Source organism: Chrysochloris asiatica, unplaced genomic scaffold, assembly GCF_000296735.1.
Source record: "Chrysochloris asiatica unplaced genomic scaffold, ChrAsi1.0 scaffold00052, whole genome shotgun sequence".
In the NCBI taxonomy this organism is placed as follows: Eukaryota; Metazoa; Chordata; class Mammalia; order Afrosoricida; family Chrysochloridae; genus Chrysochloris; species Chrysochloris asiatica.
Genome location: NW_006408570.1, coordinates 14,560,813 through 14,584,758, shown reverse-complemented (window position 1 = coordinate 14,584,758; position 23,946 = coordinate 14,560,813). Strand labels below are relative to the sequence as shown.

Here is a 23,946-nt window from a genome sequence, read left to right as displayed (position 1 = left end):
CTTCCATTAGGCACTGGCAAAAGGACAAAGCTCATAATCAAAAAGTTTGAACACAAAAAACATTTGACTAATGACTTAAATTGCCAAACTTGAATTTGATAGAAAATGACCCAGATTTTCTCCAAAACTGATACAGGAAGAAACTCAAGCGCTTTGGGCAGAGCATGAACCTTTGATGGCACTACTTAATATTTCAATAGACTAGCATGCAAATGTTCAAAGAAACAACTCGGTAGCAGGACTTAGCTTAGAAAATGCCTCAACTACTCAGCCACGAAGCAAAGTCCCTCTATGACCCAGTAAGAGACACTTTCCCCAGAGAACCAGAGCTGCTCCAGAGGCTCCTTAAACGCAAACTCTTCAGTGAGTTCACCTGCTTATGTTTGGAGGATGGGTAGACCTGTGCACAAGTTTTCACTTCTGGTTTCCCACTCTCAGTTATGCACAAATGAACTCAGAGACAAACTCGAGAATCTGTTTTGAAAAGTATTTACTTAGTTTGAATAAATTAATTGCAAATAAAAATTAGCTACAATATATAGCCTGAATAGAAATGATTAGAACAAATACAACACAGGACTGATTTCCTTGCATTAGTCACAAGGCATGTGACAATCTAGAAAACTTCAAAATCAATTATATTTCTTTGAAAAAGGGGTAACAGCAGTTACTGATACATAACAACAATAAACTTATAATACAAGTTTCCTGACATGCATTTCCTGAGTGAACCCAAATGATCATTTTTAAAAACGAGGAAAGTTTTGACAGCTGAAGAAAAATAAAATAGTTCATGGCTTCTAAAAAGAAAAATTAAAAAAAAAACAAAAAAACAAAAGAAAATTCAGAACTGCATACTCGGATAAATTAAAGCTACGCTATCACATACATAAATTTGCTACTGTCAATGAAGTATTCTACAACTTTTTGAACTAAAGGAAAACAAAAGATTAAAAAATGAGCCTTCTATTTTAAAAGTTCACTAATTTCTACAAGTATCGCAAAAGGGTTTGATGTAGTGCAACTGTGTATAGTTTTCTTGTGTACATTACAAAAACGTGTGGGGACGGAGGAAAAGCCTTTCTTGCTTCTGCAAACAAAGGGATTACTGGACTTAGAGACTAAGCAGACCATGCAAGATGTCTCCCCACTCTGCTGTTATGGGGCTGGTCTACAAGCCAAACTTCAGTCACACTATAGTAACTCTCCTCAGGATTCACACCCATGTTAAGGCTGGTCTGCTGCATTTACAAAAAAGGGCTGTCACTCAACCTTCTCGATCTCAATTTTCTAATGCCCAGGAGAAGGCCAAATATAGAAAAATTAATTAATTAAGCATTTCATTTTCTCAAAACAAATCAAGTCACACTCCTTTCAAGTGTTAATTTATGCTTTTTATCAAGGGAATGAATTTTCTTTTTTTCTACAAATAGTGAGCAGATGAACCACAGTTTATATCTAAAAAATAAACTTGCCAAATATTGCTGATACTAAAAAGAGATTAGTAATCATGGGAGAAAAATAGATAATCTAGATTAAATTGCATATTCAAAGGAGCATATAAAATGTTTCTTAGCATTAATTTTTGTTATAGTACTACACTCAAGAGAAATATCAAGGAAAAAAAAAAATCTTTCCTGATTATCTTCAACGTGGTTAAAAACAAACACATCTTACACCATGGGTAATTAATATGAATTCGGTTTTACAAAGTATCCTAATCTACCAGATTCATGTTCAGATGAATGTTTAGGTGGTGGGGAGAGGCTCTCTTGTTCTTCTTTCTAACCTGGCAAATCCTTGATTTCGTTCGCTAAGCTACCATTCACACCAAGGATGTGACACCGCTGCTATCATGCCACTAGACCAAGAACATTCTACGGTATTTCTAGAATAAAGATAAATAGAAAAGAAGTTAATATACATGTTGTTGTATTTTACAATGTCTGCAACAAACTGTAAATTAACATAGTTTGAACCAACAGGACCCTCAGCCATACAAAACAAGTACGGAGCGCTGAGAATGGGTGATTCAAAAAACACGAAAACGAAGGCATCAATTTGAGACTATGTCTTTTTTTCCTCAAAATAGATTTTCAAAACTCAGGACTTAGAATTCTGGTACTTTCAGAAATTCCTCTGCTTGAGTTTCCCAGATTTTTGTTCAGAAATTGCTACTATTATAAACGTTTAGAAAAGCTCTTCATCTTAATGCAAATGATCAGAGCAGAGAAACTGTGATGTGGACAACAGGTTGGAAATCCCAAATCTCTTAGCTTATAAATTTATAATGGAGTCCTGAAGGACAACTGTCTGTTAGTCTAGAGGTCCTTGGAAAATAAGTCTGATGTAGCCTTGTTCACCAGCCAACTGATGTGCACAAAAGGGACAGGCTGCATGAAAAGTATGAGTACCATGAGGAAGTGGGATCTGGGACCAGTAGGCAGTTGTCTTTTCTGAACACACATGCCCACACGGGCTAAACGCATGGGTTGGAGGGCCGGCGTCCACGTAAAATCCAGCTTCACATCCAAGCCACAGAGGGACATAAGGACCAACGGACCTACACATGGGACATTCACGATCTTTTCCGTCACGTTCTTCTTTGTTTCCCCAGTTATGATAGCCATGCACGTGGCCACAGTTTAGATAGACCCAGGGCTGTTTTTCATCGACCACATCTTTCCTCTTCATACTAGGAAACGCTAGTGTGTTGAACCCTACAGGGCACTGAGGTCGGGCTGCATTGATTTCTTGTCTTAAAGCTTCTAAATGCTTCACTGTGGGAGTGTGAGACAGGCCTTCTGCAGTACGCCACAGCAACGTCGCACCACACAGGTCAATTAACGAGCCGTCTTGTAACTGATTGGTTTCAATTTCCACCTAGAGCAGAAAGAAAACAACAAAAATTCACTACAGCATTTGCGAGTTTTACTTAAGAGTTTTGGTCCTTAATGCTGTTTACTGGATTTCCTATGAGTGTTGCCAAATCTTTCAGACGTATAAAAGCTAAGTGTGAGAATCAGGAGTATATATATAAGCAGTAAAACACCTCTTTTCAGATTTGCATAAATCCATAGTAGAGATGGATTTATGATTTAAGTACTTGGCTAATCAGTAATTTTAACATTTTCAAGGAGGTAAATATAGATCATGGCCAAAGATGTGTATAACACAAGTAGAAAATATAGAGTGATATTTAATTTGCACCCAGCCCAACTTGTATATGCTCAGCAGCAAGTGTTTAGTTGAATGTCTCAGGACTCACCATTTTCCCCCTCTGCTGTGCTGATCTGGTTTCACGGAGGCTGAATACATTTCCACACACTGATATTTCTCTCCATATTCCAGGCTTGGAGTCTTCTGTGAACCCATTGCGTGGATGCATAACAAGAACTCCATTGGTCGTCAAGCCATCCATCTGCCCATCTGATGTCTTCCATTTGGCTGCCTTCTCCTAGGAGTAATAGCGGTAAGCTTTCATTTGTTTTTCATTAAAAGCTGGTATAAAATGATACAGCATTTAGGAAAAAAGTTTTTACCCCAAGGAAGATGTTTTTTGATGAGTCAAATCCTGCAGCATAAATCCGTGCTGTAAAGGGGGGATTCCGTTCACATATGATTCTACAAGCAAATCTTGATATGGTGCTTTGCACTGACTGTGTATCAGAATTACTTTGACTTCCAGGCACTGTGTCAGTTACTACAAAATCAATGGGGCTTTCAGTTGACCGACCAATCTAAGGGAAAAAGAAACATATATAAACCTATTCAAAGGAACACAGTGAAAAATCCATCCAAGAAAGGAACATTAAACCTCTGAAATTTCTAGAGCTCACCCTTCTTAAACTTAACTCGGGGGGCATCTAAACCTTTGACAGAGACTATGTCAGACAGTCTCTGATGCACTCATCAGTTTAAGAGCATAGAATTATGTGGGAATTTTTGACTGAGAATATATGAAACACTCTGGGAATTGACAGCTTAGGATAGCTGAGATTTCTAGATGGCTGCTGATTTTTATTTTAACCCTTTCAGATAGAAATATTTTTACTCTTTCTTAACAGAATATACCGATATATCATATCAGTATACTGATGACTCCAGAACATTACACTATGAATACCATTTATGTTAAGATCTCATTTGCAGTACCACCTCCATCTTCAGGTGCTATGTTGTTGTTAAGTGCCATCGAGTCGGTTCTGACTCACAGTGACTCTGCACAGGGTTTCCAAGGAGCGGCTGGTGAGTTTGAACTACTACCTGTGGCTTAAGTGGACCTTGCGGTCCAGTGCTTATCCTATCCACACCAGGACTCTGTCATACAAGATAGGTCTATAAGGGGAACAGTAACATGAATGAGGACCACACATCTCAGAATAATAAACCATTTCAGACCATAAAGGTAGCACTTAACCCAAATACAAAGTGCCGAAGTGTTAGGAAGGGAGGAAGAGTGAATGCTACATTGTGACAACTGCAATCCATTACACAAAACAAAACGTGTATGAAGAACTGCTGAGTGGAAAATGAACCTGTTCTAAAACCTTCACCTGATTCACAATAAAACGTAAAAAACAACACCAAAAATTGCATTAAATGGGAACAGAGTGGCTTCTAGGTAAATCTTCTATTGATCCAGACTGATGGGGTCAGGGCACAAACCAGAAACAAAAGCCAGTGAGATATTCTAGAATGTCACCTGATTTAATTTTAAAAAGTGTTCATAGAACACTTTTTCTCATAATACTTTCGCAAATAATCTTTTTCTGTAATGAGTAAAAACCAGAGTTACATGCACCCCCACCCATCAGGTGCTACAGAGGTATGTACAAGTCTGTTGATCCTCATGTTAGTTAGGGTAAGGGCTTACAGAGCCATGCTTCAAAGGCTCTTAAGTATCGGTCACACATTGTCTTATGTCTTTTTTGTCTGGTCGCCACTTTGCCTTCTTGCTGCTGGGCTAGTTTGCCTCTAACAGCATACTCCACCTTTAACTAGCTACTCTTACTCTGCTGTGGGTAAAGAAAGTAACAAAACTTAAAGAAGAGTGTTTAAAAAGATTTTTGCTGAGAGCCTAACGCATTCTCCTGGGAGCACAAAGAGCTTCACTGCATGGGTATTTATTTTATCTCTTTGGATGTCCTTTTGTTTCCTTCCTTCCTGGTTCTTGACCATATTGCAGAACAACAAAGTTCCTAGATAAGAGTTCTACATGGGTGAGGGGTCAATAAATTCAAAGTATTTTCAGAGGTTGTTGTTGTTAATTGCTGTTGAGTAGGTTCTGACCCATAGCGACCCTGTACAGGGTTTCCGAGACTGTAAATCTTTACAGGAGCAGAAAGCCTCATCTTTCTCCCGCAGAGCAGCTGGTAGTTTCGAACTGCTGACTTTGCGGTTTGCAGCCTGATTCATAACCACTACGCTGTGGTAGCTAGTAAATAAATTAATTTCATTTGGAAAGATGCAAGTTGAAAAGGAAATCAGTGGAGTAGATGACAGCAGTATCTGAGTTTTAAAGCAAACATTTAAAAACGATCAGTGCATTAATGTATTTGTTATCAAGTTCTTGTTAAGTGCTGTCGAGTCGGTTCTGACTCATAGCAACCCTGACTCATAGCAACCCTGTCCAGGGTTTCTGGGGCTTTAAATCTTTGCAGAAGCAGAAAGCATCATCTTTCTCCTGAATAGCAGCTGGAAGGCTCGAACCATGGACTTTGTGATTTACAGTCCAGTGCTTATTGTATGGAGTCAAAGTGCTCCCTTATTATCAAGTAGTATACCGAAATTGCAGAATGTGAATGCTGAGGCAAAATAATGACCTTGCACAAAAATGATGACTCTCAAAAAGGCATTCTTTGCATAATTGAACCTCAAGAGTTTCTACATCAGCACACTTACAGATAAAAATTCTTTAGTGTTTTCATTCTTCCATCAAGTATAAAGTATTTAGTTTTAGGTGAAAACTGGCTGGTTAACACATGTAACTAGACTGGATGTCGCTTGTATTTATTTTTAGAATAATTTTATCAAAAGAAAATGGTCTCAGATCTTTGAATCTAAATATATTTCCTAGAACAAAAGGCTTGCGTAGTCAAGGTCTGGATTGTTGTTGTTGTTGTTATGTGCCATCGAGTCGGTTCTGACCCATAGCGACCCTGTATAGGGTTTCCGAGGGTGTAAATCTTTACGGGAGTAGAAAGCCTCATCTTTCTCCCGCGGAGCAGCTGGTTGTTTCGAACCGCCGACCTTAAGGTTCGCAGCCCGATTTGTAACCACTACGCTACCAGAGCTCCTTAAGGTCTGGATTAAGGATTAAGGATCAATAATCAGAATCATTGGGCAAAATTCAAAAGGGGCAGCTATTTCCATTAAGAAAAACAAAACAAAATTCAGATGTTATAATACCTGAAACATATCAGTGTTGCTGTCATGAGTATACTCAACCACCACTGTCTGGGCCCGAGATAAGGTATATGATATGCTATGCTGGTCCTTGTTGCTTATTGCCTAAGAAAGAAAAGATTAACAGTAAAAATTAGCATGCAGGCCATTAAAATTGGAGCATTTTAAAATTGAGCACAACCTAGATTGTGACAAAACAATTAGACTGAGTGGTGTGGATAGGAACACTTTGAAGCAATTATAAGGTATTTCATAGAAAATGCAGTAAAGTCTGGGTCTGCTGTATAAATGCTTTAACTTACAAAGTAATCAAAATGAAACCCCACATAAAACATGAAAACAATACTCAGTGCTGCTTTGATAGGGAGAAGACAAAAAGCCTTGCAAGATAAATCTTATTTTCAAAGTCCTTCGAAGAGTTATAAGGTTAACCAGTAAGTAGAGTCAACTATTTCCTTAACGTTTTGTGATTATACAGATGACAAGTATTTGCCATGTCCTAGATTAGAAACAAAAGGTGTTCACAGAGTGAATAAACACGACAAAAACGAAAATGGAAATCGAGCTATGACTGTACTTCTGATGTATACCAAACTAAAAACATCGCTAGAAAGACCTTTTCAGTTTTGTTTTCAGATGTCTTTTATGTATATACACGAGCTGAGGTTAATTATCAGAGGGGGGAAAACCTAGTCATTGCACAAAGGATATGGAAACAGGTTACGTAAAAGGAAAATAGATATGAAGGCACACAGTGGTTATATACATACAGCAAACAGGCTAAATGAAAAATGTGTTCTAATTAGAATTTAGGGATTATAAAATTTTACTTGAATAGATAATGTCTGGAACAAAACTTGGAAGATTAATTAAGGTTGTGAAAATTTCTAATCTATAAAGAAAATGAATACTGGGTATCAACCACTCACAGTTTTATCAATGTCACTTTTGCTTCTTATCTTCCTTTTTAAGAAACTAAATTCTGCAGCTACAATCATAGAGTATCCCACAGTCTTCCTTCCCTATCTTCCTTCCTCCATAGAGGGATCTCTTTTCCAGAATACAGTGCTAGTCTTACCCACGAGGGATTTCAAAGAGTTGCTGGAAAAGTCCATTATCTTTTAACCTTTCCATGGATTTTTTGAAGACCCCTTGTATTTATGTTATGCACAAACATTATATAATTGTTTTATAGGTTTTAAACCCTGTAATTACTGATTTTCCAAATAAGTGCTCAGTATTTTAGATGCTTATTCTTAATGACCTTACAGATTTTAACCACCAATTTTTGAGTACTTTGAGTTTGTAATTCTGGTTTTTAGATTGAAAATTAGGACTGTGACAATATTAACTTTGGGTCTCACTGACTTGGAAGGCAGACTTGAACTACTAAACCCAGATGAGTGCCAGATTGAAAACAATTTGTTTTCTTCATGACATCACTGATACTTTCTTCCATAAGTGAAGGAGGAAAGAGCCGATAAAAATGAAAAGGAGATAATGACAAAAAAGAAGAGGAGTATGACAAAGCAAAAATGGAGGAAATTTACAGAATCGGATATTACAAAGGCAGAGATTAGAGACATTTGCCCTAGAATAGAAGTTCTGAACCAGAGGCAGTACTGGCTGTCTAAAGGGCATTCAGAAATTAAGTGCTGTCACAATGATTTGAGGGCTCAAATGGGATTTAGTGGATGAGCACCAAGATTATTCAATGAAGACCTGTCATACCCAAAATGCTAAAGAGCACAGCTATGGGACAAAGCTGTAAGAAGCTGTTCAGATTGGATCAACAAGCTGTTCATTTCCACCACCTGCTTAGCACCTCTTTTCTTTGCAAAGGAGCAGCAAGGAGCACCTAAAGAACCGACCCTTTTCTACCTTCTCTGGTTCCCAATTAGTAATAGAGGCGGCTTGGTCAAGACTTGCGGATTCTGTTTTAGACAACAAATTGGATATAAAACAAAGCAGAAAATCCAACTAACTTCATGGACTAGAGCTGCGACCTAAAACAGAACATCATATGCCAATTTTATCATCTGATTTATTTAATCTACAAATATGTACTTCAGATGGTAGAATAATATAGACAAGCCAAAGGACTTTAATTTTTCTTATTTGCTCACCACAGTATCAATTCTGTATGTTATAAAATTGAAAATAAATCACAGGAAACACAAAGCTCTAAAACTCGTCCCATTCTAGGAAAATCCCAAGTGTTCTGAAATGGTGACCCATCTTCTGAGATTTTCTTAGGAAAAGGAAGAGAGGTTAGAAGCATTAAATAAGCCAGGGGGTTGGGAAGTCATATTGCAGGTAGACTTGGGTATTTGCTTTACAGCTCTGATTCAATTTAATAATTATTGAGGTTCACTTTGTGTAAGTACTGTCCTAAAAGCTACGAAGATCAAAACTCAAACCAACAATAAATAAAAACAAGAGCATGCAGAGGGCAGACCTTTAGTTTAAAAAACAAACAAAAAACAAAAAACCTCATTCAAACAGACTTTTGATTCCTGACTACATCGTATACACCACATTCCTTGGGCAACCTTGTCCTCTATTAATAGAGTGGAACTCCCATTATCCCAGGGCAGACAGCCAAACAATTTTAAATACTAGATAAAGCCCTTGCCCAATCTCCACTTTTTTTATTTTTTAAAATAAGGAAAAGGAATGTTTTCTTTTAGTTTGCACTCCCTGATTCAGGTTTGTCACACAGAAAAAGTTTGATTTCCCTTCCATATGGCAGCCCTTCAAATATTATGTCTGAAAAATCTTGTATCAAATTTCAACAAAAGAGAATTTCTGAAATAGAAATGTGAAGAGCATGATAGAGAACACAAACAACATATACAAATCTTTCAATTTCTCCAAAGAAATTTCACTTTTGTTTTGTTCTTACCTTTGCAGCCTGAGGAGTACAAGCAATGTGCACAGTGCTGGGCTTCACCCCATTTGCCTTGGGCCTTTTAAACAAAGCAAACCTACTTTTCCTCCTTCCTCTATCGCCATTTGGGAGAGACCCATTATACCTGATGGGGGAGGAAAAAGTTTAGGTGATCTCTTGTAAGAACAACAGGATTATAAAACAATGTTTTACTTTGTCTGATGGAATAAATTCCCAATTAATTATCTATTGGCTCACTGTAATTATCTCAAATTCCTTTTAGCAACTGCTGATTCCCAGACCAGATGCCTGGGTGTGAAACAAAATGAGATTCTTTCTGGTCAGGTTCCAAAGCCACAAAGAAGTACCTTTTGTATTACACACAGTTTTGAGTTATCAATATTTTTTTCTTCTGTTATTGAAGATAATCAAGAGCTGATTAATGGAATAGCTGACTTACTGTTTAAAAAATTTTTTTTGCATGTGCTCTGGTAGCGTAGTGGTTACGAATCGGGCTGCGAATCTTAAGGTCAGCGGTTTGAAACTACCAGCTGCACCGCGGGAGAAAGATGAGGCTTTCTACTCCCGTAAAGATTTACACCCTCGGAAACCCTATACAGGGTCGCTATGGGTCAGAACCGACTCGATGGCACATAACAACAATACTACTTTTAAAAGCACGGTATGCATCGTTCAAAACAGAATTGGCTTTAATTGTGAAACAAACACTTTAGATATCTAAACCTTTGAAATCAGGCATTTTTAGACTTCTTGGTTAAGTCTTAGCTACCTAGATGTCCACATACACATTCACCATTCTGCTGGCAGAACTGGTCTAACTGAGATGTCTGCTAAGTAGTAAACATACTCTGTTCTTCAGACCTTATGACCACTCATTCTTCATGATAACATACATGAGGGGCCTTCAAAAAGTTCGTGGAAAAACTCATTATTTTGTCATTTAAATTTTCTATGGCCTTTTGAAGCCCTCTCCTATATGCCTGAAAGATAAACAAGAAATAACTGAACAAAATTAGGAGAAATGTTTTAAAAATTGTGTGTTTCCTATGTATCAGTCACTTCTGGAGTCTATCCATACCACACACTGTTGTTGTGAAGTGCCATCTTTATTTAATCAATCCTCACACAAACTCTACAAGACTGACACCAGTGACTTCATTTTCACAAGTTAGGGAACAGGCTCAGTGGAAGTTACGCTATTTTCTAAAAATCACATTATATATGATGCTGGCAAAATCAGAATTTAACCCAGGTCGTTTTGTGTCTCCCCGCCCCTCCTCCCCCACTATGGTTTCACTGTGGTATAAGCAGTATTTTAATAATCTCTCCTCATTCATCCCCTGATCTCCTCATTATCCTACCCTAACAAAATCGTTAGTGCCCATAGAACTAGCTAAACTGGGGGAAATGAGACAAGGAATAGGGACAGTTTTAAAGAAGAATCATGTTCTAAAACTGTGGAGAGGTGTTTTTTTTTTTTTTTTTTAAACGGATAAAAAACAAAACACTAATTTACATTGGAGAAAGCCTTGCTAAACTTGCTAGCTCTCACTAAAAGGCCAGAGTTGAGCCCATAGCTAATACATGAACTGTACTATATTCTCGGACATATGTTGACAACAGCCCCACCTTGAGTTCTTGACTGCCATCCTCCCAGACCAATGACTCACTCCTCCTTCTTCTGAATCTGGGCTCTTATCCCCAAATTGCGTTCCCGTAGTTCAAAGTTCTTTTTATTCTATCTTTTCTTTTTGTAGGAAAATGAATGTAGCAAAATTTGCCATTTTAACTATTAGTGGCATTAATTACAGTTACAAGGTTGTGCAATCATCACCATTATTTCCAAAACTTTTTTCATCACCCCACCCTTAAAGCTCTTTCAGTAGCAACAGAATGGAAGGGGCAACCTTGTCCAGCTTCATTTATCCTTCCCAGAAGGTTGGGAAAACAGCATTATGTGCATTTTAAGACACCAACTGCCAGACACAGAAACAATTACTACTGCTAAAGATTATGTGAGAAACTGTTATACTGGGAGAGGAAGTTTAAAACAGAATTGTAAACTCTAGTCTTCAGATGATGAATTTAGTTTTTAATAGTAGTTAAAAAGCTGTCATTAATCTTGAAATCTGTGACTTGAATTTGTAACTTGACACTGCTATTGTTGTGTGTCGTCAAGTCAGTTCCAACTCATGTTGTTGTTGTGAAGTGCCACTGAGTTGGTTCAGACTCATAACAACCTTGTATAGGGCTTCTGAGGAGCAGCTGCTAGATTTGAACCACGGACCCTGTGGTTAATCAGTCCAGTGCTTACTCTACAATGGCACACCAGGATGATGATGTTGTTACGTGCAGTCAATCAGTTCTGACTCATAATGGCCATGTATAGGATTTAGAGAGTTCCATATGGTTCAAGTTCACCAGCTGCTTCTCGAAAACCCTATACAGGGTCACTATGGGTCGGAACCGGCTCGAAAGAACTTCACAATAACAACAATAATATAGACTTTTGGAGTCCTGATGTGATGCTGTGGGTTAGTGCGTCAGACTGCAAAGCCGTATGAACTGCAAGGTTGGTGGTTCAAGTTCACCAGCGGCTCCTTGGAAACCCTATACAGGGTCACTATGGAACCAACTCAATGGTAATTAACAACAAAAATACAGACTTTTACATATGAATGTTATAATACTGCATTTACTGTATTGAGCTTATGACCTGTTAAGCTCTGTTTCTAAGAGGACAAGCTGTGTTAAGTCTCAAAGGGTCTTATATATATATATATATATATAATTTTGTCTAAATGGAGCCCTGGTGTGGCACTGTAGGCTATGCACTGGACTACTCGCAAGGTCGGTGGTTCAAACACAACAGCCACTTCTTGGAAATCGTATACAGAGTTGCTATGGGTCAGAACTGACTTGACGGCACTTAACAAGAGTCATTTAGAGAAAACTAAAATCCTGGTGTGGCGCTGTGGGCTAATGGGCCAGACTGCAAAGCCGTTTGAACTGCAAGGTTGGCGGTTCAAGCTCACCAGCTGCTCCTTGGAAACGCTATACAGGGCTGCTATGGGTGGGAACTGACTCGACGGCACTTCACAACAACAACAAAGTCCAAAATGGTTAAGTGGCTTGCCCGTAGTTCTATAGTGGGCAGTGTTGGAATAAGCATTAGAATCTAGGGTTTCTAACTTTTAGTCAAGATCAGAATACCATATCCCCTAGTTTCTTATATCCCCTCAAACTATTAACACATTTTCACTTAAACAAGAAGTTGTACCAACCTGACTCAAAAATATGTTGCAATGTCTAAAGTTGCTTCTTTAGGCAGGAGGGAAACAGCAGGGAGAAAGTACATTCTGCAACTTGTAATTTCTGAGCTCTCCAGTTAAGAGATTGACACTGCACTTCTGTTTTCAGTTATGTCAAGTTTAGACGGAATAAGTGGAGATAACGGACTCAGTCGCCAGACTGTGTCTCTGAGAGTTACATGGATAACATTATTTTTGAAGCAAACAAGTAGCAAGGTTGTTCATGGCTGCATAGCCATCATATTGCTACTATGTGCTTAATTAGTAAAAGCCCTTTTATAAGATGTACATAAAGGTGAACCCAAAACACAAGTCAACAGCTGCCTCCAGGGGGCAAAAAGGACAATGTGCCATAGGGTAAGCACTCAACCTCAAGGTTAGTTCGAACTGCAAAGCCAGTGGTTCGAACTCAGCAGCTGCTCCTTGGAAACCCGACGGAGGGTGGGGGGGTCACTATGAGTCAGACCTGACTTGATAGTACTTAACAACAACAATAAATAAATAGGGGAAGGGACTTTTGGTAAGGTCTGCTGAGGCAAATTTTTCTGGAAGATGGGACTGGGAAGACAAATCGCTACGTGACATTAGACAAATAACTTTTTCATTTCATGTTTAGGAAGCTGCCCTTTTCCTAGGAGGCTATTTAAACAATTAGAAGAGACGGCATAAGCATTATAATTTGAAAAGTTTCTTGATTTGGTAACATTATCTTGTAATATTAATCCTTTTTGGAAGCAGACTATATAAATTCAATAAAAACACTTTAAATGTATTTTTTCAATTTTATGTCATATCAGGTAAAGAATCCTTACCCTAAGACAATGAGTTCACCATATTTTACTGGTGCTTTGGATGGGTGATTTTCTTGATCAGGAGAAAACATGAGCTTGGTTGGCTTTCTCAAATCTCTGTTCACGGATCAGGAGGTTTGGAACACCTTTTGCATTATTTCCTAGAGGTAAAAAAATTTCATTAATAATGTGAACAAAGAATTACAGATCAAATAAAAATGTTATTTTTGAGCAATCCTCTTGGAACAATAATAACACAGAGTATACAAAGTATACGACATTTTCCCCAGTAATGGTTATAAATTTAACACAATTGTTCAAGTAGATAAAACATGTATCTATGGGAACTTTCAATTCTAGGACTATGGAGAAGAAGCACTTTCCCCTATTCTTCCTTCTAAATATTTTAAATAAAACTTTGGTTGTTGTTGTTGTTAAGTGCCGTTGAGTTGCTTCCAACTCATAGCGACCCTGTACAGGGTTTCCGAGGGTGTAAATCTTTACGGGAGTAGAAAGCCTCATCTTTCTCCCGCGGAGCAGCTGGTAGTTTCGAACTGCTGGCCTTAAGGTTCGCAGCCCGATTCGTAACCACTACACTACCAGAGCTCCTTAAAACTTTGGTTATTAAATATAAAATATAAGCTACTGTAGAGGAAAGAGAAGGCAGATCTTAACTGTAAAGGTCCTCAGGGGTCAAGGAATGACATGACACAGTGGTGAGTTCCTGGGTTTTCTTTGGCCCTCATATGAGGAAGCTTCATATAGTTCGTGGATAACATGGAATTAAAAGATCGTGGATTTTTTCCATTAACTTTTTGAAGCCCCCTTGCACACCTCAACTAGGAGGTGAAGAAACCAACAACCTGGAAATACCAAGTGGCACAGACCCAAAGGAAAAAAAAAAAAAAATCGTCTCATCAAAAGCATGCTAATACAGATGGAACAGCCAAACAAAATATAAAACTAAAACACTGTGGCCTCCCTTCACCCATACCAGCTGAGACTGAGTGGTAAGTCTAGACTTCTACCTCATGAAGCCATAACAAGGAGCCCACACTCTGCCTGGATGGTGTCAGAAAAGGCCATACATAGACTAGGGTTTTCAGCACACTGACTGGGAACGTGTCTGATACCTCCGCCATGTTCTTTGAGACCAAGAGGAGCTGGACTTCCTGTCCCATGAAGCCAACAGAAGGCATCTGTGTTCATCTGGCAGTAACAAGGTATATTCCCCTACTATGGTAGTATCAGGAGTCCTGGTGTGGCGCTGTGGATAAATGCGCCAGACTGCAAAGCTGTTAGAACTGCAAGGGCAGCAGTTTGAGCTCACCAGCTGCTCCTCGGAAACCCTATACAGGGTCGCTATGGATTGGAGCCAACTCGACGGCACTTAACAACAACAAATGGTAGTGTCAGAGAAAGTCGGCAAAAATGGAAACTTTACATAATATCCACAGTCTCAATTAAAAGGAGCCCTGGGGACGCTGTAGGATAAGCACTCCATGGTAGAAAGTGAAGGCTTTCTGCTTCTGTAACAGATTTACAGCCTTGGAAACCATATACAGGGTCACTGTGAGTCAGAATCAGCTCCGTGGCAGTGGGTTTGGGTTTCAGAATGTAAAAGAAGAACAAAGGGAAACTCTAGAACTAAAGCATGCATTAACCAAAATAGGAAACTCAGAGATAGGCACAACAGCATAATGGAAGGGAAATTACCCAATTTAAACTACAAAGAGAAGATAGATTGTAGGGTGTGGGAACTATAGGGATCTGTGATACTGTAACAAAAGGGCATGAGAAAAAGAAAGGCTGAAAACAGATTTGAAGAAATAATGGGATGCTGGAAAGAGAAATCCTGAACAATAAATCCAAGGAAATCCATTGCAAGACATACCATAATTGAATTTCTGAAAATTAAAGACAGAGAAAATAAATTGAAAGCAGCCAGAAATAACAACCACCTTACTTATACGGGAAAAACAATCAGAATGACTAGATTTCTCCTCACAAACCATGAAATGTCCCTCAGGAATAAAGGGGAAATCAAGACATTCTCAAAGGAACTAGCAGACATAATCTAAAAGAATGGCTAAAGTAAGTTCTCTACATGGAAGTGATCAAAGAACCTTGAATACCAGGAAACAAGAATGAACATGGTAAGCAAAAGATGGCTACATATTTTTCTTTTTTTGAGTTTTCTAAAGTAGGTTTAATGGTTGTAGTAAACAATTTTAACATTGATGTGGTGATTCCAAATGCATGTAAAGGAAATATTTAAGACAACTATAAGCAAGAAGGACTCCTGGTGTGATGCCGTAGGATCAGCACTGAACTATGAACCACAAGGTAGGCAGTACAAACCCACCAGCTGCTCCTTGGAAACCCTAGACAGTGTCCCTGTGAGTTGGAACCAATTTGATTGCACTTAACAACAACAGTTAGCAAGATAAGTAAAAGAGAGGTAAGGTTTTATACTTTACTTGAATTGATATGATTGATTACCAATGAAGACACCAGTAGACTGTGTATCCAGGGGTGCTTCAAAAAGGTCATGGAAAAATTCCATTATCTTTGAATTCCATTTTACACACACACACACACAATACTCTAAATTTAAAAAACATCAAAACCAAAGAGTATGTTCTTAGTAAAATAAAACTAAAAATCACTAAGAAAGGTAAGCAAATCTCCAAGTACTTGGAAACTGAACATACGTCTAAATAATTCATAGGGCAATTAATTCTCCAGGAAAAAAAACAAAAAAATATTGAAGTGAGATAAAAATGAAAATAGCTCATATAAAAATTTGTGGGATACATCTACTGTAGTGCTGGTAGGAAACTTTTAACACTAGATGCATATATGGGGTCCTGGTGTGGCTCTGTAGGATAAGAACTGGGTCTGCAGTTCAGACCTACCAGTTGCTTCTTGGAAATGCTATACAGGGTTGCTATGAGTCGGAACCACCTCAGTGGCCCTTAAAAACAAAGATGCATATATAAGAAAGAGGAAAGTGGGATTTCCAGATGTGGCCAGCACCCATCCTCAGGCAAACTCTGGGAGTTCAGAGTCACTTAGTTAGAAGTCAAGTCAGGGTGAGGCAGGGGCCAGCTGCACTGCTTTGGTGCCTGGATTCAGGTGGGCTAGGCTCCAGACCACAGATCCTCTGAGGCACCAGACCAGCATCTAACCAGTCACCCTGCTTCCAGCTGCCCTGTCGTCCTATGGTCCTAATAGGCCCTGACCCCAGTTCAATCAAGGGCACTCAATCTGGAAGTAGTTCCTGGATCCCTTGATGGAGCGGATTTTCGTGTCTATTAGGACCATAAGGGCATCTGTGGGCTTGGTGAATGGTTAGGAACTCCATCTAGGGCCAGGAAATTCTGTTGTCACATCCTTCTCACATACACCTCATGAGCTCCTTGGCTTGCAGTAGTACCTCAGAGTTTTCTCCTCTCCAGGTCCAAGAGCTGCACTGTTTGTTTGTTTTAGTTGTTCTGAAGTGTTTTTAAAATTTCTTTTATTTTCTCTTCTACCGCTCTATTTCTCTGTCACTCTTTTATAGTTACTATAATTGTTTTTTTCCTGCTTGTTGCCTGCTTTTATTTTTTTCTTTTTATTATATTCTCTTTGTATGATTGGTTCCTTGTCCGTGTGAGGGGTTTTCTTTTTCCCACCGGAAAGGAACAGGAACCCTGCCCACAGAGCTCTGCCACAAGTGTGCTCTCTGCAGCTCCATCCACTGGGAAAGAGCCAACACTAGCTCCGACACCACTTGATTACCATTAGATAGCAGCCAGCTCCAGCCAAACTCACCCTAAACTGAAGTATACAAACCGTGAACGAGAACTGGGTACACACACTTCCATTCTCTAACTACTCACAGAGGGGACAGTTGGCAAGAGTCTAAGAACACACCCACATACAATCATCAATTAAATACAAATACAACAACCCTACAATACCCCAGAAACAACAGACAATTTTATTTCACAGGAAGAAATAAGAGAGAATAGCTCAAACAAATGACCAAGATGCAGGGACAGAAAACATTTAGGTAATGAAACTAACTGATAAAAAATTCAAAAGAATGTTATTTGGGTACCTTCAAAGGATTGACAGAAAGACTGAGAAAAGCAAGAACACTGAAAGAAACTTTAGAAGAACTCAGGAAAATACAAGAACAGACAAAATAAATGCAAAATTTGAAACAATACTAACCTGTGATTAGAAATCCAGAAGATTAATACTAAGATCTAAGAAATGGGCAAGGCATTGAAATGATAAAGGAATAGATGTGAAGCAATGGAAACCTGAATTAGTGAGCAGGAAGATGAATCAATAATAGTATGCCAGAGTCCTGGTGTGGTGCTGTGGATTAATGCGCTGGACTGCAAAGTCGGTTTTGAACCACAAGGTCAGTGGTTCAAACTCACCAGCCACTCCTCGGAAACCCTATACAATAGGGTCACTATGAGTTGAAATCAACTTGATAACACTTAACAACAACAAAAGAAAAACAGAAAGAAGGAATGAAAAAATCTGAAGGAAGTGTAAGAGTTATATGGGACACCATAACAAGGAGCAACTTATGGGTAATTGGAATTCCAGAAGAGGGAGAGACAATAAAAAGCACAGAGAACTGTCAAAGAGTTGCTGGGAGAAAACTTCCCTAATATCGTGAAAGATGAGAAGATAAGTATACAAGAAGTTAAATGTACTCCACATAGGATAGATCCCCAAAGAAAATCAAGACGTATCATAATCAAGCTCTCCAACATCAAAGACAAGAATCCTGAGAGCAGCTTGGGAAAAAAATGAAAAGTTACCTACCAAGGAGAACCACTAAGTCTAAGCTCTGATTTCTCAACAGAAGCCATGCAGGCAAGAAACCAATGGGTTGACATATACAAAACTCTGAAAGGAAAATTGCCAACCAAGAATCATATGCCCAGCAAAGCCATCCCTCAAATGTGACAGCAAGATGAGGACGTTTCCTGTAAACAGAAATTAAAGGAATTTGTAAGTGACCAGACCAACTTTACAAAAAATACTAATGGTTGTTCTTTGGACTGAGAACCAACAGTGGACAACCTGAGATTACCATACATGACAACACCACCCAGAACTCAATCCTGATATAGAAACATTTAAAGTAAGACAAACCGACAAAATTGAAAATACGGAACCAGAGTTATCAATTTACAATGAAGTCAACTAACCAGAAAGCAAAAATACACAATAAAGTAGATACAGATCTTCTCAATGTCAAGGACGTCAAGTAGATTTCAAGATAAAATCTACTTTCAAGATACTGTTTTAAACAGGGGAAAATAATTAATAAATTATAGGATAACTTCAAAGAAAATTAATATACCTGCATATCAAAATGAAAGAGGAAAATCAGAAATATTTAATAAACATAACACCATGAAAATATAAAGAAAACCCATAAAAAACCAAAAACGAACTCAGCACAGAAAATAATGTAGAACATAGAAACCAGTCATACCACAAAAGATACAATGCAAAAAGAGCAATCAACCCACACCTATTGATGTGGTTGTTGTTAAGTGCCATTATGTCAGTTCCAACTCATAGTGACCATGTATAGGGTTTCCAAGGAGCGGATGGTGAGCTTGAACTGCTAACCTTGCAGTTCAAATCGGCTTTGCAGTCCAGTGCATTAACTTGCAGTGCCACACCAGGATTCCCACATTGTTGTTGTTGTTAAGTGCCTTCGATTCGGTTCCGACCCATAGTGACCCTGTACAGGGTTTCCGAGGCTGTAAATCTTTACAGGAGCAGAACGCCTCATCTTTCTCCCGCGGAGCAGCTGGTAGTTTCAAACTGCTGGCCTTAAGGTTCACAGCCCGATTCGTAACCACTACGCTACCAGAGCTCCTTAGGACTCCCACATACCTATTGATAATTAAACTACATGTAAATGGACTAAACGTACCAGTCAAGAGACAGAGGAGAATGGAAAACAGGATATTTCAATATCCTGGCTACAAGAGACATCAAAAGATGGAGACAACCAAGATGCCCATCAACAGAAAAATGGCCAAAGAAACTCTGGTACATACATACAACAGAATAATGCACAGTGTTGAAGAATAACTATGAATCTGCAAAACACTTCACAACTTGGATGAGCCATATTGTGCCACATTATGCTGAGTGAAATAAGTTAATCACAAAAATAGCAAATATTGTGTAACACCAATGTTGTAAAAAGTTAAGAAAAGGTTTTCTTGATAAAAGAACCAATCTGTGATGGTTAAGAGGGGAGAAGGAAGGGAAATTATTTATGAACTAGACGGTAGACACATGTTAACATAGATGATAGGGTACGCACATACAACACGAGGGAGGTTAGCAGAGGAAAGATGAAGGTATTGGAAGACACAGGTAGGACTGCAAGAGTTAAAGTGAGTAGCGGTAAATACCGTTAACTGAAGGTACACTGAGAGGTTTGCAATCCTTGTAATGATGCAAAGTATATGATTTGTTTAAAGTAAAACTGATGATCTGCTCTGTAAACTTTCACTTAATTCATAATAAAAAGTTTTTAAACAAGACAAGAAAGAGGAAAGGTTCCAAGTCAAAATAATCAAAGCTCCCACCTCAAGAACCTATAAAGAGAACAAAATAGACTCAAAGCAAAGAGAAAGAAGGAAATAACAAAGAGCTGAAATCAATGAAATCTGAAAAATAGAAATTCACAGAACTAGTTCTTTGAAACTGTCAAAAAACTTGACAAACTTCTGTGAAACTGACAAAAGCCAACCAACCAAACCAAAATGCTCATAAACAAAAAGATACACAAATGACCAATATCAGGAATCCAACAAAAGATATCACACTACAGAACCTGCAGACTTTAAAAGGATAGAGAAGGACTCCGGCTAACAACTCTGCACCTATAAATTTTACAACTTAGAAAAATATGACCAATTTCTTGAAAAACATAAATGATCACAATTCACCCAGCAATTTTAAATACACTGTAATATTAAGAAAATTGAATTAAAAAATTGAAAACTCCCAGATAAGGAATCTCGAGGCTCAGATCATTTCATTGAAGGATTTTACCAAGTGTTTATTTACAGAAGAATTAACACAAACTTTATACACTCTTCAAAAAGCAGAAGAGATTCATGTTGTAAAACTACCTTACCCTGAAAACAAAACCATAAACAGTACCAAACCAAACCAAACCAAAGAAAGAACTACATACCAATCTCTCTCATGATAAAAAAATTTAAACAAAAGATTAGGAAATAGAATCCAGCAATATGAAAAAAGAATTATAACACTAAGTGGGGTTTATTTCACAGGTAAAAAGTGATTCAGTATTTGAAAATCAATAAATGTAACCAGCCATTATGATCACTATCAATTGATGCAGAAAGGATTTTATGAAATTCGACACTCATGTTTAGAAATTAGAGGGAAAGTTAAATCATTTTGATAGAGAACATCTACAAAAAACTCGATAGCTACTGTTATGCTCAATGGTGTAAGACTGAAATCTTTCCAGCTACAATGGAGAACAAGGCAAGATGTCTGCTCTTATCATTCTTACTAGATACAATGCTGGAAGTTCTAACCAGTGCAATAAGACAAAAAGGGAAAATAAAAGGCACACAGATCTAAAAAATAAAACTTCTTTTATAGACATGAATGTCTATACAGAAAATGCTTAACTTCTTTACAAAAAGAAAGAAAGAAACAAACAATGGATAGTAAATTTAATTAGGCTACATGATTCAAGATAAATTCATGGAAAAATTCCATTATCTTTTCATTTTTTTGTGAGGTTTCATAGTCCTCTCATATTTCTATATGTTAGCAATGAACATACAGACATGAAAATTAAAAATACAATTATATTTACAATCACCCACCAATAAAGAAATACCTAAGCATTAAGACAATCCTTTCTGCTCCCATAAACAGTTATTGCTGTTAAGTACCATCTAGTCAGTACTGACTCATAGCGACCCTGAGTCAAACTTGAGGGTACTTAACAATAAGAAGCATGTATCTAACAATGTGTACAGGATTTATATGCTGAAAACTATATAATGCTACTGGATTAAGGCAAATAAATAATGAAACTTTTCACAAAGCATAAGAGAAAAATTTCAGAATCTAGGGCTAGTATAAGAATTTTTGGACTTGACACCAAAAGCAGGATCCACCAAAGGAAAACTATTAAAGTAGACTATCAAAATTGAAAACATTTGCTTCTCTCTTCTTTCTGCTGCTAAAAGGATGGAAAGACATGTAAAAGAGAGAATATTCTGACAAACCACACATCTGACAAAGGACTAGTAACTAGAATACATATATATGTCTGTGTGTATATATCTGTATGTAAACATTTTAAAACAGAAACTATCCAATTAGAAAATGGTCAGATATTTCACCAAAGAAGGTATTAAGCTGACAAATAAGCACAAGAAAAATGTTCAGCATCATTGGTGATGGTGGTAATGTGCCGTGGAGTCAGTTTTGACTTATAGCTATCATGCATAGGTTTCCGAGGCTGTTCCTGAGGAGCAGCTGGTAGATTTGATCTGCTGACCTTATGGTTATCAGGCCAGCTTGTAATCCACTATGCTATCAGAGCTCCTGACTCAACATCATTAGCCATTAAAAAGAAATAAAACATAAACTTGTTGCCATTGAGCTGATTTTGACTCACAGTGTGCTTATTAGACAGAGCGGAACTGCCTGCCTCAGAGGATTTTCTTAGGCTGAAATCTTGAGTGGTTAAGAGCTAGGCTGATACTGAGAAAGAAGTAGGTGGTTCAAACCTACCAACAGCTACTCCACGGAAGAAAGATGTCAAAATCTGCTTCTGTAAAGATTACAATTGTGCAGTGAAACAATATACAATAGGATGTATGTAAAACTAAGGTTTTCCCATGTAAACTATCACATAAATCACAATTGAAAAAAAAAAAAGACTACAATTGTGGAAACTCAATGGGACAGTTCTACTCGGTCCTGTATGGTCTCTATGAGTCTGAATCAACTTGATGGTATCAGGTTTAGTTTGGTAAACTTAAGGATCTTTTTCCAGCAGAGCTGCTGGCGGGCTCAAACCTTTTCAGTTAGCTGCTGAGCACACCAGGCTCCTAATTAGCCACTAGGGAAATATGCAAATTAGAGCCAGAAAAAGACATCAGTACACACTTATCAGAATAGCTTAAATAAAAAACGATGACAACAGCAAATGCTGGTGAGGATGCTGAGAAACTGAAAAACTCATACATTTGAGAAACTGAATTACTTATAAATTGCTGGTGGGAATATAAAATGATACTTATAGTCAGTCTGAAAAATAGTTTGGAAGTTTCTTAATAAATGAAACATGTAACTATACCAGATGATGTAGCAATTGCACTCCTGGGCATATATCCCAGAGAAGTGAAAATTTATGTTCACATAAAAATGGATACATGAATGTTTATAGCAGTTTTTCTTAACAGAGTCAAACTAAGAAACAACCCAGAAGTCCTTCAATGGGTGAATGGTTAAACTATGGCACATCCACACTACTCAGCATAGAGTAGTGGAATACAATTGAGCAATAAAAAGGAACAAACTACGGATATATGCAGATTATAATGGTAAGTAAGGAGCTCTGGTAGCACAGTAGTTATGAGTAGGGCTGCTAACCTCAAGGTTAGCAGTTCAAAACTACCAGCTGTTCTGCGAGAGAAAGATAAGGCTTTCTGCTCCTGTAAAGATTTACAGCCTCAGAAACCCTGTACAGGGTCACTATGCGTCAGAATCAATTCCACGGCACACTACTACCACCATTACGATGAGGGAAAAAAAGCCAGTCTCAAAAGGCTGTATCTATGATACCATTTAGAAAACATTCTTGAAATGACAAAAATAACCCAGAGGTATTAAGAGTCCTGGTATGGTGTAGGATAAATACTTGACTGTTAACATGAGGTCAATGGTTCAAACCCACCAACGGCTTCTTGGAAACCTTACACAGCAAGGGTGGGGAACATCTGGCCCATGGGCCGTATGTTGATGTTGCTGTTAGGTGCCACTGAGTCGCTACTGACCCATAGAAACCTTATGCACAACAGAACAAAACACTGCCCGATCCTGGGCCAACCTCACTACTGTTGCCAAGCTTGAGTCCATCAATGCTGCCACTTGGCCAATCCATCTAGTTGGGGTCTTCCTCTATTTCTCTGATCCTCCACCTTACCAAACATGATATCCTTTCTCCAGTGTCTGGTCCGTCCTGACAATATGTCCAAAGTATGAGAGGCGAAGTCTGGCCATCTTGGCCTCTAAAGAGCACTCTGGCAGCCCATGGCACTTTTCAATATTCTCCTCCAACACCATAACTCAAAAGCATCAATTCTTCTACAGTCTTCGTTATTCACTGTCCAGTTCTCGCATGCATATGAGGTTATTGAAAATACCATGGCTTGGGTCAGGCGCACCGTAGTCCTCAAGCTGACATCTCTGCTCTTCAACA

At 38.2% G+C, this 23,946-nt stretch overlaps 1 protein-coding gene across 1 annotated transcript in view; it reads right to left on the bottom strand.

Moving 5' to 3' along the window:
- Window positions 1–267: 267 nt before the first annotated feature.
- The window catches only part of PELI1 (pellino E3 ubiquitin protein ligase 1), a 74,554-nt gene continuing 50,875 nt past the window's right edge, over window positions 268–23,946 (bottom strand). The window contains exons 2-7 of the mRNA XM_006862963.1: window positions 13,443–13,582; window positions 9,314–9,443; window positions 6,412–6,513; window positions 3,543–3,740; window positions 3,269–3,457; window positions 268–2,883 (exon numbers count right to left, since the gene is read on the bottom strand). Coding sequence (XP_006863025.1) covers window positions 2,317–2,883; window positions 3,269–3,457; window positions 3,543–3,740; window positions 6,412–6,513; window positions 9,314–9,443; window positions 13,443–13,513 — 1,257 coding nt within the window. The 5' untranslated portion in view covers window positions 13,514–13,582 and the 3' untranslated portion in view covers window positions 268–2,316. The remainder of the gene's footprint in view (window positions 2,884–3,268; window positions 3,458–3,542; window positions 3,741–6,411; window positions 6,514–9,313; window positions 9,444–13,442; window positions 13,583–23,946) is intronic.